The sequence below is a fragment of the Dermacentor andersoni genome, chromosome 4, assembly GCF_023375885.2.
Source record: "Dermacentor andersoni chromosome 4, qqDerAnde1_hic_scaffold, whole genome shotgun sequence".
In the NCBI taxonomy this organism is placed as follows: domain Eukaryota; kingdom Metazoa; phylum Arthropoda; class Arachnida; order Ixodida; family Ixodidae; genus Dermacentor; species Dermacentor andersoni.
In genome coordinates this window covers 81776658-81795779 of record NC_092817.1, presented here as the reverse complement: position 1 = coordinate 81795779, position 19122 = coordinate 81776658, and the positions used below count along the sequence as shown (strand labels likewise).

Below are 19122 nucleotides of genomic sequence, written 5' to 3'. Positions count from 1 at the left end.
ATAAGCAGATTGCAAAGGTAATACTAACTATAAACTGCATGCGCTCACGTATGTCAAAAACTTTACCCTCTGCTTCAGCCTCGCATCTTGTAGATACCGTTTCTTTTCGCATATAACTTGCACCCCAAACTACAACAGCCAAGAAATAAAAAAAAAGAACAAAAAATATTCTGCATATATCCGTGGAAATAACTGTATACAACAATGCTCAAATCTTTGCAAAAACAGTCTCTATTTGTGGATGCACTACTCATCCACATTGTATCTTTGCCCAGCGGCTCTGTTCCCTCATTATTTGGCGATGCTGAAAACGCTATATTCACACGCCGAACATTATCATGGACAAATCAGTCACGTGACGTGGGACGTGAATCGGATGACCTCGCGTTAGCGCTCACACGACAGAGGATGACAGCACGGATGGAGCAGCTCTCGCATCGGCAATGGCGATGGAGCAAACATGAATGAGCTGAAAATGCCAATGGTGATTTGGCTCGTTGTATCACGAAGCACTTCGCACGGACTGAGGGAGTGCTGCAGGAACAGGTGACGTACGAGTTTACTGGCACCGCATGCACTACTATACATAATATGGCGACCAGTAAACAGTAGAAGAATGTTTCACTATTAAAGAACGGGGAAGGGAGCTTCTACATGCAGGGTTCGGAAGAGGGCGGGTTTCCTACAAGATAATTAAACTGAATGGTGAACCTCACCTTGAAGTATGGCTTCACGGCAGCGCACGCAGTGCTGCAGTGAAGCTACACTTCGAGGCGAAATTCGCTAATACCAGCACCCAGACTTTACTGTTAGATGGTCTGAATTTTTGGAGCAGGTTATATGCACAAAAATATGGTAACAGTATGCACAACTCTAGAAATTCTGTTGCTCTGATAAGAAAGTATGTCACAGCAGTATTGTTCTTTGAAGCTTGCACGTTTATTCCACACAATGACAGCAAAATAGGACATCACTAGATACTGCTATGCAACAACATCAGTAAGGGGCCACTGTAATGCTTCCCACAGTTCTAAGAAATACAACACAGCAAGAAGTGACTACCCTCAACTGATTGGTGGCTTAAGTATAGAATGGTAGAAGGGCACCATTTGTAAATGGACAGATGCGACAACTTTAAAGAAATGCAAAAAGCACACAAAATCTCCTGTAAAGCTTCATTCTTTGGGAAAAGTGCACACATCCTGCACCGAAGAAGTGTGTGCATAACTTTGCACACACAACCTTACATCCAAGTACAAGAATGACGTTCCGAAGGTTTGAGGGGTAAATAAATGGCAGACACTCTCCTATATACAAACATTTGGGCAATCCAAGACAGATATACACCACTGTACGATGTTACACACCAGTCAATGCGATTCTTGTCAGCTTGAAAGGGGATGTATTCGTATTTCGGGAATATGTATCTTTATATAGATATTACAACAGTTTGCGCTGGGATTGTTTCAATCTGGTGTAGCATGACCCGAGTGATGACAAAATCCTGCATTGACAACATGCAATATGCAACAAAGTGGAAAGCCACTAAAGCATGCCAGAATGTGTTCTGTAAGTTAAAAGAGTCACAGGTGTTGACTTCCAGTTTTTGTTAGAATTGTAAATTGCATACACATTGTTGTTATTGCAAGAAAGAATGCAGTGCAATGACTGGCAGCATGTAAAGTTCGAGAACATATTGCCTGTACTGGCACACAAGCAGTGGCAGCTACGATACAGCAATAAGGAAGGCTCTAATGGCTGAACTAGCTAAGCGTGAATGTATCCTTAGGGCTAAAGGTAATGTCAAGATATCACATACCCTTCATCATACTTCAAAGGTGAAGTAAAGAAAGACGTTTCTCCATATACTCTAAGCGATAAGGCTTAAATAAGATGTGAAGCATTTCAGATGGCAGGATTCAAATTAACAGAGAAAGAGAGAACAACTTTGAATGCAAAGGAAAGAATAAATGGCAGGACTGACTTAAAACATTGCAATAGAGTCACTCAATATGTGTCGCATGTCACGTGACAACAGTGCAGCGTTGTTCTTTTGTTTTCTATTCCGTCTTGCAGAACCCTGGGACCAGTGTTGTATTTCGTTCTAGTAAGGCACTTTACGCTCCTGAAAAACTAAAGTGCTTCAGCTCGAATCCTATAACATACAATGAAAGTGACAAAATAAAATAAATAAATGCTATGCAGGGAAGTGGACACTTCACAATGTTCACCTGAGAAGCAGAAAAAAAAGAACCACGAAGAAATAAGAAAGTGCAAAGGTGTTTGGTTTTAACCTCAAAACAGAATTAAAAAAAAGGCATGACCAGTATGACGAAAAAAAAAGAAAAGCAAATGCAAACATTATACCTATTGAATAACAAAACATAAGCTACAGAGTGTCACTATAAATATTTAACCTCTCCCTCACATTCCGGCAATGTGCACTGGCCATGTGAACACTGACACAATGTGAAAGGGCTGGAGTGAAAGGGTAGGGTCACTGCCCTCCCTTCTCACAAAGTTTCTCGAGAAGTGGCATCAGTGAAGCAGATCCCTGATCTCCTGTTTCTCGGCAGCTTCCAGGTAAGTCTGGCCCTCGGGTGTCCTGCCATCCTTTGAGGCACCCTGTGCAAGAAGCAAAAGTACAATTAAGAAAATGCATTTGTTTCGTAGTTTTTCTTTTTCGCACCCAGAAGCGAGATGAAGACCTTGTGCCAGGGTGACCAACATCTACAAAAATCTATCATGCTGATCCCACGCACTGTGGGATTCAGCCAAAGCGAAGCTTTGGTAAAGGGACAGAATGAAAGCCTGTATCTTGATAAGAGATGCACATCAGACTTCAGTGTTGAATGTGCCCCGCAACTGTCAGTAAGATGGCAGAGAAATGCAACACAGCACTGTCACCAACCACAGCATCCTAACCTTCAAACGCCAAAAGAGTCTTCTACGAGAGCATGTGCACCTGATGGAAACTGACGTGCACATGTGCTTTTGCTGGTTCGTGCGCTCACACACACATGCTACGAGATGTGACGCACATGCCAATACTCTCAAAGATCTACTTGGAGATGCCATGGGTGAAGTATATGCACAGCTGTGGCCCAACGGTTAGAGCATCGCCGATTCTTTTTTGCGTGTGAGCTGTCCAGCAAGGTGGCAGTGGTGGCAGCGGCAGCCACGGTCAGCAAAGTGCAGGAGGGTTCGCTAAGAGTACTCAACTTTAAAACTTCGCATTTACGTTTGCCTTCTGTATGATTATCTGTTATACACGTTGCACATCGCAGCTTGCTTGGCAACAATACTTTTTTTCACAGTACACTCAACTTGACCACTGCATCTGAAAGCCTATGACAGAAACAAAGCTATATTGCTTGATCACCAATAATAGGGGCTTGTTTTCCCTGATTTCTTGAGCTGCAATTCCTTTTAATTTCTGAACAGCATAGTTTAGGCTTGCCTTTAGGCAAGCTCTCCATAGATCAGTTAGAATTAGCTGAAGTGTCAAAGTTGATTAGCATAATAAGCCATATTCCCAAATACAAAATTGGAATGATCGAGGAAGCCGTAAAAAATATGGGCAGCATGAAATCAGAAGGAAAGTCGCCGTTGGAAAGAAAATGTACACAGTGAAAGATAAGCAGGGCATGTCCCCAGCAATTTTGACTATATAGCAAAGGCAGCAGAGGGACTCTCTTCCAAACTGTGCAGAATCCATAGCGGTAACATGACTGTAATAAAACATAGACGGGGTGGTACAGCTGTAACATCTTTTGCAGCAACCTTTGGCGTAGAAAAATCTTGATTTCGGAGCAAAATATTTTGAAATTGGAGCAAGTTAATAGGAGAAAAATGACATTTTTGTAGTTGCAAATCTTAAATTTGAAGCAGCTGATCTGGTGCAGAACACTCCAACTCTGGAGCTAAATGAAGAAAGTGACTCCTTGTTTTGCATTAACACCTGCAGTCATAGATTCGACTTAAGACTACACAGAAGGCTGCTGTGTCTTGCTTTATAGTGTTTAGCAGGTAATACTATGAAGTTCCTTTAATTACAGCTCCCATAGTTTGATCTAATTAATAATTCTAACTGCATTTTGGATCCCCTCACTACGACAAACATGTAAGTTGAGAAAAATTTTTTCTATTCAAGACACATGGAGGTGCAAGACTGCTGTTTCAAGCAAACTTGTCATTTCTGCTTGCTGCTTATTGCAGAAGTATATGATGCCTGAACACAAAATGTAATTCTGGTCCAATGCTATAATGTATGCATTCACAATTTTTATTTTTTAGCTCTGTTCAGGATTTTGGTGTAGCTCCGGCATACGCTAGAGAAATTTCTGCGTACAGCATATTGACAGGAACCAAGGGAAACCAGCTACACCAATATACAACAGCACACTGAAGCAGCATTCAAGCTTGGCTAGATGGTTACTATATTGCACTTTGCAGGCATTCTTTCAATAATTATAACCATGATTTATCCACATGTGCTTAGTAAAAGAGTGTGTTTTTTACTATTATTAATGATGTTGTGAATTTACAAGCATGTTTCCTCATGGATGTGGCGGTTGCAGAGTGCTTTAGGGTTCCAGTCAAGAATGACTTGGCGCAATTGCCACTGTACTGAATCCTCTTATCACTGTTGCCAATACATGCGTTAGTACCTGTGGCCGATATTCGCAATACATTGTCAAACTAGTCAGCTTTCCAATGCCAGTCTCTATCGGCATAGACATGTTCATGTACTTTGCTTGTTCCCATTTGCCACATAAAGCATCATATCTTTATGCCTTAATGATCTAGACATTGCGACCACCACGTGACCAAAAAAAAAAAGAATTTGCAGTGAGGCTTTTACTTGTGTGCTTTCGCCACATTTAACATAGTTGTGATGCAGTCTGTATCAAAAGGATTCCCATTACTCAAACCCCTTTATCGTTCCCCTGGTGCTAGCACCTAGAGCACCAGGTAAGAAAATATTAGTACTCGACAAAAGCAGTAATATTCTAAGGAGATGGGTACTTCAAGCGACTTCAAACAGAATGCACTCTAGATTCAAATACGACTGGTGCACTGCTTCGGTGTTCTTCGAAAGCGGCGTAGAGCTCATTCGAAGCGTTCACATTTCTTTTTGACAATGTGCACTCGTGCCTCCATCAACAAAAACCGAACACGAATAAAATTTAGCGAGTATTAACATGTGTCTCCCTACGCCAGGTTAAAGTGGGTGACCAGAGCAGACTACCGGCCGTGCTGGCAGATATGATTGGGCACACACATTGTAGTCTTGTGGGATAAGTGTTAAGATATGTAACTCATAAGTCCCCGAAAAAACACAAATGTGGGTTCGCAGGTGTGCTAATACGGTCATGCATTATCGCATGTGAATGCAGCAGAACGCTAGCTGGAGTGGAGCGATACTCGATGACTCTCAATATCCCCAAGGAAGAAGCCAACAGAATTCAGGCTATTTACCTTGCTCCCACTTCCCTCCAAAGCTGGCTTGAACACGAACACTTGGTGGTCGTGCTGAGTGTTTAGGAGCAGCTCGGGCACATAACAAGGAGATCTTACAGTTCTGGCTCAGCATGGCACAGCAAGGTGCAAATGCAGCACTTTGGTGCATTTGATGCAGCTGTAAAAACTCCATCATAGTGACGATCAGGAAACAGAAGTTCTATATGTAACCAGCAATGAGGTTAGATGGGCTTAGGAAGTCATGTCCAGGGGAAAAGTGGCAGGAGAAGATGGAATAACAGTAGATTTCATCAAAGATGAAGGAGATACCCTCAAAAAGCTTGAGACCCTTTATTTGCAATGTTTGAAGACTTGGAAGTGCACAAGAGAGTTGGTAGAATGCCAACATCATACTAATCCATAACGGAGACACCAAAGAACTGAAGTATAATAGGCCCCTTAGCTTGACATCAGTATTGGACAAAATATTCACCAAGGTAATTTCCAATAGAATTAGCACAACAGTGCACTTCATTCAACCTGAAGAACAGGCTGGCTTCAGCAAGTGGTATATTCAACAATGAGTCATATTCATGCAATCAATGAGGTAATTGAGAAATCTGCCAAATACAACTGACCCCTCTGTATGGCTTTTATAGATTATGGGAAGACGTTTGATTCAGTAGAGATACCAGCAGCCTTGGAGACATTGCATAATAAAGGAGTACAGGAAACATATGCAAATATCTTAGCAAATATGTATCAAGATTTCACAGCTACCTTAATTTTTCACAGGTAAGGTGGAAAACACTGATCAAGAAAGGAGTTAGCCAAGGATATACAATGTCTCCAATGCAAATATGTATAAAGTGCACTGCTTGCTTAGAAGTATTCAAGTTGTCAGGCTGGGAAAGATTAAGAGTGAGGATCACTGAGGAGCGTCTCATCAACTTTCAGTTTGGTGGTGATAAACTTTATTAAAAGGGGGAAGGGTAAGGAGGGACGTGGCTGAGGGTTAGGGCTCAAGTAAGGCCCTGGGCCTGCTTGGCCTTTTCCGCCCAGTCCACCAGTTCAAGTTGTCGGTCGACGTCCCCGGAACTGAGCCAGGCTGTCCAGTCAGTCTCGCTGCTGACGGGGGGATGAGAGAACGGGAGCGAGGTGCATTCCCACATTATGTGTGTTAGTGTTCCTGTTTCTGAACAGAGCCTACATTTGTCGCTTTCCCTGCCCCCTGTGATTTTGTTAATGTATTTTGGGTGTGGGTATGTATTTGTCTGAAATCGCCGAAACGCGACCGCTTGCGTTTTGTCGTGTTGCTTGGCCGGTGGTGGCAGCGCGCGACGCCTCAAGCGATACCGATGAGCTATTTCATAATAAGTCTCACAGGGTTCCTCGTGTCTCTCCTCCTCATTCACGCCGTCCGCATCCGCGGACGAGGCTCGGCGTGCGAGATCTCGAGCCAAACTGTGAGCCGACGCGTTGCCGGGCACAGCCGCGTGAGCGGGGGTCCACACGAGGGTTTTCAAGCCGCTTAGGGGGCGTCGTGTGAGGACATGGTACGCCTGTTTGCAAATTCTACCACGGACGAAATTGCCGATGGCCTGCTTGCTGTCGCTGATGACGGTATTCGCTTCCGCATGCATGGCCATGGCAATCGCAGTTTCCTCCGCTTCCACCACTCGGCCAGCCGTGATTGTTGTATATTCTATCAGTCCTCCCTTGTGATCCGCTACCACCGCGGTCATGAGGTCGCCCCGAGGGTGTCTGGCTGCGTCTGTGTAGAGCACTCCATCTTGCGAGCCGTAGCGTCGCCAAATGGCTTCACTACGGGCCTGCCGACGGCCCTGATGGAACTCGGGGTCCATGTTGCGGGGTAGAGGTGGGGCATAAATATGCCCCCTGACCTTTCGCGGAATCGTAATGTACTCTATCCCCTTGGGGATAGCTGCGAGACTAAGCTTCCGGAGGACTGTGCGGCCAGCCGGGGTTAGCGAGAGACGACGGACTTGGGCTGTGTGGTGAGCGTCTAAGAGCTCCTCGATCGTGTTATGCATGCTTAAGGCCTCTAGCCTTGCGGTGGCCGCGTGGTCCGGAAGGCCCAAGGCTGTCTTTGTGCTTCGTCGGATCATGGTGTTTAATTTGGCTAAGTCCGTGGCTGCGAGTTTGACATATGGTGTCGAGTACATGGTTCTGCTGGTTATGTATGCCTGCACAAGCCGAAGCAGATCGCCCTCGCCCATGCCGTGGTGCCGATTAGCCACCCGGCGAATGAGCTGTAGTGTGTAGTTGGTCGCCCTCTGGAGTTTCTTAGATGACATGTCCTGTTCAACAATGATGGTTATGACTTACAACAAATGAGTGAGGACCTTAGCCAACAAAATGTAAGAGTGGGTCAGAACATTACTATGCAGAAGACTAAAATAATGTCCAATAGCCTGGCAAGAGAACAAGAATTCGCTATTGAGGCTTGAAAAAGCATGAAAAATTGTCAGACTAGATTGCAACCGGCATAGTGCACAGTCACTCTTGCACTTCAACCATTTCGGTTCTTAGCTATATTTGGGGCAGGCAGAATGAACTCATCATTGTTGGGGGGTCATTCAAATGTGCCCTAGCTGCCTCCCCTCTTTTATGTAGGGCACATGGGTACTTTCCAGAAGACAAAAGCTCTGAGAAAAATGACAGCATGAGAGAATGAAAACAATACATGACACTTCTCGAGGGAGCTATAAGTGTGAAAGGAGAGGCAGGAAGTAAACATGTACAAAGTGGCATCTAACGTGCACTAGGAAAGTATTAATAAAGAAAAAGAACCAAAACCCATGAAACTGGTGTAAAGCAGTGTCTTCTGTCCACTGCGACTTGAAAATGCCAGACTTGAATTTGATGTGCCCTCCTCTACCGCAAGCCTGGACAAAGATTACTAGCCAAGGCAATGAAAAATGGCTAACCCCAACTAAAGGTATTGTGCAGCTTTGAGAACACCTGCTGTGGTACAGTAAATCCTCATTATAACGAAATCATTATCTTTAATCATTGCTTTATTTGAAATGTCTCCCAGTCCTGACCAAAACGCATGCATTTTAAACCGGATTACTCGAAGCATATTGATAAACCACTCCGCTTATGAACTATACTCCGTTCCATAAATAGCAGTCAACGCTGTGGAAGCTACGCAAGAAGTTCGGTCAAGAAAAGTTATCACTCCACGCATTCCCTCTATGCTTCGCTGCGCGCCAACAACTTTCGCTCGCACTAGCATGCATATGAGGTGCCCCGTGACGGGTTGCAAATATAAAATGCGAAAATAACGACAAAAATAAAGATTACCGTATTTACTGGCATAATGATCGCACTCGCGTAATGATCGCACCCCTGAATTTTGTCATCAAAATTCAAATTTTTTTTCCTGTGTAATGATCACACCCCGAACTTGCCGCAGCGATATGTCGTGTGCCAAGTGTAGCTAATGATGATTGTGCTTACCATCTGTCAAATGCTGTCGAATGCTATGCGAACGACTTTTCAAGACCATACCAAGTGGTCTGCATACACCAAACATTCTTAAGCAGATGCCCCATTTTATTCCTTTCTTCACTTTCCACACTTCCATGAAAAATAAAAAGCTACAACCAGACTTGCCTTGGCTTTATTATTTGTATGCTTTATAATGGTTGTGGTCAACAATAAGAACAAAAAAGGCGCCTTTAAATTCTTCTTGTCTGCACTCGTGGGCACGTAACAAATAGCGAGCGGCTACGATAGTAGCCACATTTACACTGACACGTTAGAAGTGTACCCTATTCATATGCCGGCGCTTGTAACACAGTTAAGATATTCAACCACCCTTAGCGGAAACGTGCTGTATTAGGATAGTAGTGAGGACAAATGCCGCAGTTTCTGCAGCATACCCACCATGTGTTTCTATGTCACTGGAGCTAAGCATGCCCATCTCTGTTTCTGTCCCCTCAAAGTGAACATGGCTATGCTATTGCCACAGACTTGCTGATATTAACGATATTATTCATTACTGATATGGAAGAAATTGTTTCAATGCACGTAATGTACTCCCACAAAAAAAGAAAAAATCTTTCGGGGCGTTCGGCTTGCTCCGCCGGCCACCATGTTTGTTTTGGTGTCCCACACTGTTACAGCGGCAGCCACCTGTTTGTTGACCTGTTGTCATCCCACAGCAAATGCGAAATGAAAAAAATTTGTTCTTTTCGCAGGAAATTTAACCCGCGCAATTATCGCACGCCTGAATTAGCGGGAATTTTTTTTTACAAAAAAGAGCGATCATTATGCGAGTAGATACGGTATCTAAAACAATGCCTTTGCAGTCGTATACCACAGTGTGTTTGTTTCTGAGGATTAAAACTTGTTACACTCAATACTGAGCCTATATATAAACCAGTCATGAATAACTGCGGTAAAAAAACATTGAACTATATCCAAGTGCGAACAAAGCCACTGCAACTGCGGCACTTAGCACCTTTCTCACCAGACCTTGCCTTGTGAGATAACCTCTAATCACTTAGAAAATTTTAACAAACTTTTCATGCCAGCCTGCACACAGTAGCGACAAACATGGAGCGTGAGCATATGGCAAGATGAACTTGGAAGAAAAATTTTGCCACCTGAGCTATAAAGTGACATCATATAGCCAGGGCTACTCTACTGAACTGTTCAGGCATGAGAACTTGCCATACCACATTGGAGAACTGAAGTCGGAAACAAAAGAGCAATGATGGTTGGTACTTGAAAGGTAAAGTACAGTCGACCGATGTTTTAACCCTTTGCGAGGTGCTACTTTTTCCTTGAAATTTCGTTCATAAAATCTGAAGAATAGCATTCAGCAGGGCAAAAGAAAATGTTTGACACGTTTTTCAAGAAACATGGTGCAGCAGTTCTCGAAAGAAAAGTGGTACATATATGTACCACTGACTTTACTAGAAGAAATGAAATGTGGTACACATTTGTACCGCTGTCCGCAGGCGGTTTAAAATGAAGAGACAGTGTGTAACAGGAACGATATTTACAAAGTCAATGCTGCTGTTCACTTGCGGAATAGCTAAAAACATTCAACACATAGCGGAACTTGGCATTTGCTGCATAGGAAGCTCGTTCGAACTTGCTGCTGTGTCGTGGAGCCACACCTACACCTCTGTCGACAGGCCGACCGCTACGGGTGACGATCTCGGCTGAGAAGTCTGATGTCGTAAGGAACCCCTACCATATGCTTGCCGTCCCTTTCTTGCTTTTACGGGCGACAATCCTTTGCTATTACCTCCGCTTTCAGAAAGAATGCAAATGCACGGCCTGTGCGATTTGACCGGTGCGATAGCCGTCCACTTAGGCCTAACAACCCCAGCCAAAAGTGAGCCCAGAACAGACAATTCAAAACGGTGAACAATTAGGGCGCCCTCAATGTATGTATATGGTTCCAGATTAATCACTAGGTTCCATTTAGTAAACAGGTCAAAGGATAGACTTAGTAGGCATGTTGAAGCAGCGTTTTGAGTGAGTTTTTCCCACGCCACAGCAGCACGTACTGAACCGCAATGAAGACATTTGCAAAAACTAAGTTACTCTTTGCGCCACATGATGGAATAAAATAAAGACGCCCATAAGGCTTTCTAAATGCCTTGGTAGATGGCAGCACTAGTAAAATTGGCTCCAATTTGAACAGTTGTTTCATTGCGGGCATTTGAAACGTGCCCAAAACGTGGTACATATTTGTACCACTGTACCAGTGCAGTGTACCACTGTACCAGTGTATCAGTGCTGTTAACAGCACTGAGCGAGCGTCATCTGGCCAGCCAATGAACACCATATAACGGTGCGAAGTGACTAGATCAAGAGAAAGAGATCAAGTCCTTGCTGATCCCGTTGCCTTACGCCGTTAGAAAGGGCTTACCGGCTGGCTAGTCAATGGTCGCGTGGTACTGTTGAAGAATCTGTAGACCATACACATTTGAGTTTCCAGCTATCCAGAGTTTTTAACAGATGCCTAACAGACAAAACACTGTTTTACTAGTGTAGCAAAAGAAAAGCCAAATGCAAATGGGGAAGGGGAGGCGACATCTAAATAAACCTCAAAAGCAAAGGGTTGTACAAAGTGCAGCAACAAAAAATTCATTTCAGTGCTGATACAAAGCTCACAGCAGTGTAGTTTGCCCCTTGCCCTGACAGTTGAAAGCTCAGCTATACAAGTAGGAAGTAAAACTAGGCTACAAGCTGCAAAGGGAGCGACTACAGTCAAACCCACTTAAAACGATACCGGTTTTAACAATATATTGGTTATAACAATGAAAGGCTGCTGCACCGTGAAATTTTGCATGTTTTCCATGGTGAAATAACCAGCTTAGTACAATGCCCTAATGCCACATTATCGGTTACAACGATGAAGTCTGGCTGCTGTGTGTCCGAGCCAAAAGGTAGTGAAATGTGAAATCCTTGAAAAGAAAAATAGAGAACGAGAAATTCCAGCCGCTGCACGATGGTCCACTGCTCCAACAGCTGCTGTGTGCTCATTTTCCAGCCTTCTCCATGCGCCTCTCTCCCGTCGCCCTTCCACCCCTTTGAACACGAATGGGCTGTGCCCATAGCTCTACACCGCGCCACCCTCCGAAACTTGAATGGACCGCATCAACTGCCCTGCTCCCAGGTTTTTCGCATGTTGCTTGCTGGCTCCTCCTTCAGCGCAGTTGTACAAACAGCTTAACTGTTCGCATTCGTCTTTGTTGGTTGCATCGAAATCGTTCCTGGCAACGTGGTTTCTCAGCCTTGTGTGACTCGCCGCCGAAACAGAAGGTGGCTGAGGAGCCTACTGATCATCGGCAATGCAGACCTTGCAGGTGAAAAGAAAACGCACGGCTATAGATTTGGAAACTAATTGCTTCTAACCGATGAGGCGATCGTTGCAAACATTCTTGCATTGGATAGCGATGGTGATAACGGCAGCGATGACGCAGAAGGGCTGGCTGCTTCAACGTTGTACTCACAGGAGATGATTAGTCCCTCTGGGGTTTCATTTTTGTAAGGAACCTTCCACTGCACTACGTGGAGCACCTGGATGCCTTGGAGAATGATGTCGGCAAGCTTTGTGTAAAGCATGCAAGGCTGATGGACATAGGGTTTTCTCGTGCAGGCCAGTGAGAAGCACGTGGCGAGATGGTTGTGGCGATCAAAGCGCTGCCTCAGCGGTGCTCGCATATCACTTGGCCACCTGTGACCCCTCTTTGCAGTTGTTATAGCAATTCCATTCTTTCAAGCCAACAGATGCAGTTAGTTAAATGCTACCGGAGCACTCAGGAAGCAGTTAAACGAGTGAACACAATCAGCAGCCACATGGAGGAAGGTGGTGGAGATGGGTACTGGCCTCGCCGCCATTAAAGTGCCCCTCACCAAGTCTGGCCATTTTGAGCTGACAAGCGCAGAGCATACATTGCACGATAACAATCGTGCCTGCAAAGTATTACATCGCTATGCGGCATGGAAAGATATGAAATTTCAATCCGAACGCCATTTCCCTCTTCATTCGCGGCCGCCACGCTCTAAGCTGGATGGTGACATAATAGTGCCCCTGCACCTACGTAATCGTGTCTGCAGTGTGACGTCGCTCGTGGTGACACGTGACATCGAGAATTATTCAAGACAACATCTGTTATCTGTGCGACCTGTTGCTTGAATTGACGAATTGAAGTTTAGAGAAATAATAAAACACAAATGGAATGTCCGCGTGCTTGTTTTACTCCGCACCGAAACAAGACAGATGTACTTCTGTTTTGTCTGCTTGTTCCCACGGTCGTGCGCTCACGTGCGCAGCTACTGAAACTATGCCATTTTCTACCGTGTTCCAGCATGTGATCACGCTCTGCGATCCGCTTGTTCTGCCTCAGTATTCATGTAGCACTGCTAGATTTTTCCTTGTGCACAGCGCGCAAAATCATGCGCTGCGCAAACGAGACAACAGCTCGTGTGCGGCACGCACGGTCAGAGGAAATGCAAAGCGCAGGAAAAAAAAAGTGAGGAGAAAAAAAAAAGGAACGGAGGGCGGGGTTATGATATATGCATCACGCGATCCTCGAGGTCTGGTATGGGAGAACGCAGGGAAGGAATTTCGCTTGCGAAGGCTAGACGGGGCGAGTGGAGAGAGCGTCTTGCTTCGTTCGCCAGCTGAAATCATGGGTTGGCAACACTGAAATATTTCTTTCTTGGCTGTTAATGAGCCGAATTGAAAAATTTTTGTGGCAGAACGCTCCTAGAGGACATGTAACAACTTCCAGCGTATAACCAAAACTTGCTATGGGGCCTGGTGAGGGGCCCTTTAAAGTTTTCTCACATCAGCTGTGCCATCTCCCATTTTTTTTTTCATGCAACCCAGTTATAAAAATGAAATTTTTATGGCACTTGATTGTTGTACAACGGGGGTGTTTGCCTAGCAGCACTAGTTCTAGGTTGTAACGGTAGGCTTAAACAGGTCGGTACTATGGGGAAACGGGGAAGCTAGCAATTCTCGTTGTCTTCTCTTTCACAAGCACTATTCCCACTGTCCAGTGCCTTCAGTACAATCGCTATAAGTGGGTTCAACTGTATACAGATGTACATGTCATTTAGATTAAGCTGCCCATGTTGTAAGTACTGCAGAGACTGGAATAGGCGCAGAGTTTTCCCCCTGAGATATTTAGTGGAAAAGTAGCTTCTTGATTATATATATATAATTTGGCATTGTTTGAATTGTCTTCTGGCCACCATAGAAAAAAAAAAAAAAATGTGGAGAATGCGTCGCTGTTTTTGTCATTGCCATCGCAAATTTAATATAATAAGAAACTCTGGACATGCATACTTTACTACTACCTCGAGGTGCAATATCAGCAGGTCTCAGCAAAACATTAGTGCTTCATTTGAAAACAATGTGATAGAATATGTAGAAATGGATGGGCGCATAACAGCACAACACCATTTCAGGGATTCCGAAAACAGACAGTGCATTAGTGCAGTTGTACGCTTTCACTGAAAGCTTCGTGGGCGCTGCACTGTTCATACTTAAGACGCCAGGGTGGTATTTTTATGCCAGCATTGTGCAGAAGTTCTCCCGGCAATGGCAGATTTGATTATTGCAAGAGCTGTTGAATTCACTCTTAAGTTTGTGGTTTCATGAAGTGGAAAGGCTCGTCTTTTCATTGCAGTAGATAAGCTTTTAGCGCGTTACAATCAGAGTGACCATCAGCTGGGACAAATTGACAATGTAAAAGAGGTCTCGTTGGCAACCACAGACTGCGTACACGGTTGCGAAAAACCTCAAACTCATGAGCAGGACGACGAGTAAATGGCTGGCGGTAACCCGAAGATGCTTACAGGCCAGCTGCAGTGATTACCACGACTGCACCTCGGGTGCGTGTCCCTCAGTGCCTGATGATAATGTTATTTTCGCCAAGAAGTACTGATAACAAATGCATCCGACGTCCCCAAAGATGATAAGCTGCGGGATGTCCATAGCAACTAGTGGTAATCCCGGACAAGCATCCTGTCAGTTCAGATAAGTTGCATATGTGGATTTTGACTCTGAGGATAAATGAGTGAATTGACCAAATAAAATGTGTTTTGTAGTTGCACAACATTGTACACAGGATAATTTTTTTTTCCTCAAGGCAAGGGGTTGACCTACATTCCTGATCCAGTTATATTCCACGTTTACATGATTTGTTTTTTTTATTTGCAGAGCAGTGACTGCCAAGTCACGAGGTGTTCATTTTCAGCCACCGCACAGCTCGGTGGAACTGCAGAGTTTTTCTTCCACACTCTCATGGCACTCCCAGTGCTATGAGGTTGTTCCTCAAAACTAATACCCAAAGTACTGTATGTCTTTTCTGTGCAATTAAGAACAGATTACAAGTGTGACAAGCAACTTCAATAGTTTTTAGCAAGCCAAGTTTCATAGTGATGCTGCCCTTTAAGTGATAAGGAGCTGTGTACACCAGTGACAATACCTAGAACTACTCAAAATATCAGTAAACATTACAGTGATCAATACAGGAAACATGCTTTGCAAGGTTATGACATGCCGCTAGTGTCATTACAGCGCTGTCACATCAAAAGATTGTATTTGGCTGCTGCATCAAGTCAAGAGTGCCACACTGTAAAAGGGGCTCACCTTCTCGACCATGAGCTTGACACAGGCAGTGTGGCCTTCCCATATAGCTGCTAGTAAAGCTGAAATTCCATATTTGTCCTTAGCCTGGAAAAGATGCCACAGCAATGTACACTAAATCTCTTGTTGCAGCCTTCCAGACATTAAGTGCAATCACACATGGGCTGTTTGAGCTGAAATTAAATGCTTCATAATAGAGAGAAAGAAAGCAACATGCTCCGGGCGAGCTAATATAAAGCCACGATTTAGGCATGTGTGGCAGACAACAATGAAGAAACCATTTGGGCTATGGCCTTCTTGTGCCCACATTTATCATGCAACCATAACTCATATTGCTGGTGCGCACACCATACTCCCAGGTCACATGAAAGCTTTGTGCGTCCTCTGCTTGCGCTGTTGTTACAAACTGAAGTCATACCAACTCACCCAATTTCCCATTCTATTGGCCCATAACATTGGGTGCCTACCTGCGGCAAGTCGCTTTTTTGCCAACTTTCATTTTCGTTTACCCGATTATTTTGTTGTGTCACTTACACATAACAATTAACATCACCTACACATTCTCTGGCTTCATTGTCTGTTATTCGCATGGTTTAAACTAACAAAAAATTTAGCCTCTAGGGTCCCTTTATCCTTCTTGCTCCGGTGCAGCACACTGCTTAAGGAGGGTTTTCTTTCTTAAATTTGATTTTAACTTCGCACCTTAGCTTTCATGAGACCCCTCGAGTGCAAGTCTCATTCTCAGCACAGTGGTAACAATGTTTCACCTGACCTGCTAAAGGCGGCACTGCCATCTCTGATACTTACATTCACGTCGGCACCCTTGTCTATCAAGTATCTAAGGACGTCAGCCTGGCCATAATCAGCTGCATGATGTAGTGGAGGTCTGCCATCAATGGAGGCATTCACATCCAAACCCTGAGAAAGAAAGAAACTTAAGTTACAGCATAAGAGGTCTCAAAGGACTTGTCCGTTCTCAAATATGGGTCATTGTCAAGTGTGGGATACCACTAACACGATATATATATATAAATAATTTTTTTTACTTTTTAGACTTTTCCTTACTGGGGCAGCTAGATTTTGGTACATGTGTCACTGTCCGTATCTTGTGTTGTGCTGATAAGGAAGTCCTTGTAGCTAAAATGCTTATTCATTTGTGTTCGCACTTTCCATGAAGATAACATTTCACAGTGGGTCCTGTTTAATACCCTGTTTTGATCTATTTTTACTATGCTACATTGTTGGGGCCATATTCAATATAAGATAATATGTCTGTGGGGTCATGGTGAGCCTTTCTAGCAGCTTTATGGAGCTCACAACCACCAATAAGAATATATAAATGTGTATTTAGGCAATGTCTGGAGGTAACCATTAGTGTTACAACACAAATTCAATTTGAGATTTGGGGCTGGCTAATCTGCTGGGTACATATGAGTAGGTTAAGAGCTGTTAGCACCAACATTTAGGTTGTGTAGTAGGAAGTTGTTAACAGCGGCAATATATGTACATTTAAACCTTATGGGCACCAGCTATCCAACATTTCCTCCCTCCCCAAACTACTACTGTGTTTGTAGCAGTTCCTCTGTGAAAGCTTTACAATATGATATTAAGTGTTCCAATGAAAAGCGGCATGCGGCAGAAATGAAAAGTGACAAAACATCAACTCGTGGTACATATATGGTCGACAACCTGTGCAAACAAGAACGCGAAATTACTCTCAACATATAGCTTTTAAAAAGCTCCTATTAACTAAAAGCTGGCTGGTTGATTTCGAGTGCACACCTTCAATTTAGACCTCACGCGTGAATGTGCAAAAGCAGAAATAACTCGCTCTAAAAATGGGATATATGTAATGCACAAACTCGGTCTGATGAGCCTGCCAATGTGACAGCTTCCCTGCGTTCCCAAAAGAAATTAAGTATGGCGATGTTTCATAAGTTGATTTTGTTAGTTCGAAATACTTACAGGAGGCCGCTACCAAAGGTAATAACGCGTCATAATTCCTGTTCAACAAAAAGTATCGCGTTACCGGGGTTACTGTGACATAAATGAAAATAGCTAAAAGAAGTTCGTCGCGTTCCCTGTCGCGTTCCTCGTCTAAATGGAACGCTTCCGGCCCCTGAGATATCGTTACACCAAAATATTTGATTGCCTCATACTGCTCTTGGCCACACAGACCATTTATATCAAAGCAGAGAGACATGCACGAAAAACGGGAGTACGACTTCTGCCCATTTATAAAATATTAAGAGCAGAACCATTGCAGCTCTTGCCAGGCAGACGATGCCAAGAAAAATTCAGTACGCTACTCGCAACTGTCAAGCGAAGGCAAATTTGCCGATAAAGGTGCCACGGTTTGGTCAGATACTAAATGCGTGGCGGTAAGAGCGCGCAGGACTATTACGTAACGACGATATTTTTGGCAAACGGCTGATAATGTGTCAACGGTGCCCGGGCGACCACTACGCCAGTAAACTGAGACCACCGAGGTAGATAGGGCGGCATCGGCATTTCCGCTATTAGTACGCACCTTTTGCTCGACGCAATCCTTGACCTGCTCGAGGTCGCCATTCTTCAGGCTCCACAAGAAATCAGCGCTCATCTTTACAGCTTGTGGTGGATGCAAAGGAAGAAACGCAAGCTGTCGCGGAACGCAAATCTCAAGTTGGATGCCCACTCATTGAGAAAATTGCGGCTCGTTGTTGCCAACAGCTAAAACAAAACCACAGCTGTACACAGCCGTTGTATTGAATGTTCAGCCAAGTTCAGCGTTGCCAGCGTCATTGCGTCTTGCGCCACACAACATGGAGGAAGGAAAACTGTTTTCCTTCCTCCATGAGCACACAAGAATGTGTTCAAAACATGGCGTCCATGACGTCACCACAATGTGGTCGAAGCATAGCCTTTGAGATGCTAAAGCTACGGTGTACTGAAATCATAGAGTTACTGAAATAGGGCAGTGCGTCGTCCGGCGGCGAAAGCATGCCTCTTTTTGCAATGACGGCCCGGGGTGCTGGACCACGCTGTTAAAACCCCTCAATCTCCCAAAGTAGCGCCATTCACTTCCCTCCTCCTCCGCTCGGCGCGGCCTCAATGGTGGCGCCGCTGGTGGTGGGCCTGCCGTAGCAGACGACGGCTAACACGCTACGGGAGCAAATCCGCAGAAAAGTGCGTTCGAGCCTGGCGGAGCAGTTTTTTCAATCGAGATCTTTTTTCGTCAGTCGGTAACTGGCCTTTAGAATTTCGTGTTCGAATTGCGGAATAAATAGAGAAAATGACCATTATTCAAGGCGTATTTAAGGCGTAAAGCGCGCGACGTTGAGAGTTCGTGTTGCTGAAACACGACGCAAGCACGCGGTGTACTCAAACACGCGCGTAATTACCAAAGTTTCAGTTGTTGACAGCGTGAAAGTATCTGTACGTGGTTTCGTAAGTTCATTTACGTACCTGCAGGATAATTTTGTTCGGCCGGCGCGTGAGAGATTCCGGCTGCGTGCGGTCAGCAA

The 19122-nt window shown here is 44.4% G+C and overlaps 1 protein-coding gene across 1 annotated transcript; it reads right to left on the bottom strand.

Annotated features, from left to right (window-relative positions):
- Nucleotides 1-917: 917 nt before the first annotated feature.
- On the bottom strand, nucleotides 918-18363 carry LOC126536374 (myotrophin-like). The gene is made up of 4 exons (XM_050183305.2): nucleotides 18147-18363; nucleotides 16424-16534; nucleotides 15620-15703; nucleotides 918-2625 (listed from the first exon to the last, which is right to left on the bottom strand). Exons 1-4 carry the CDS (start codon nucleotides 18216-18218, stop codon nucleotides 2539-2541), a joined length of 354 nt encoding a protein of 117 aa, XP_050039262.1. The 5' UTR covers nucleotides 18219-18363; the 3' UTR covers nucleotides 918-2538.
- Nucleotides 18364-19122: the final 759 nt, after the last annotated feature.

Excerpts from the sequence above, each read along its gene's own strand:
- LOC126536374 (XM_050183305.2), bottom strand. The coding sequence starts at position 18,218 with ATGAGCGCTGATTTCTTGTGGAGCCTGAAGAATGGCGACCTCGAGCAG. Across the intron at positions 16,535-18,146 it reads AGGATTGCGTCGAGCAAAAG|GGTTTGGATGTGAATGCCTC; the intron begins GTGCGTACTAAT and ends TTTCTTTCTCAG. Across the intron at positions 2,626-15,619 it reads TCAAGCTCATGGTCGAGAAG|GGTGCCTCAAAGGATGGCAG; the intron begins GTGAGCCCCTTT and ends CTTCTTGCACAG.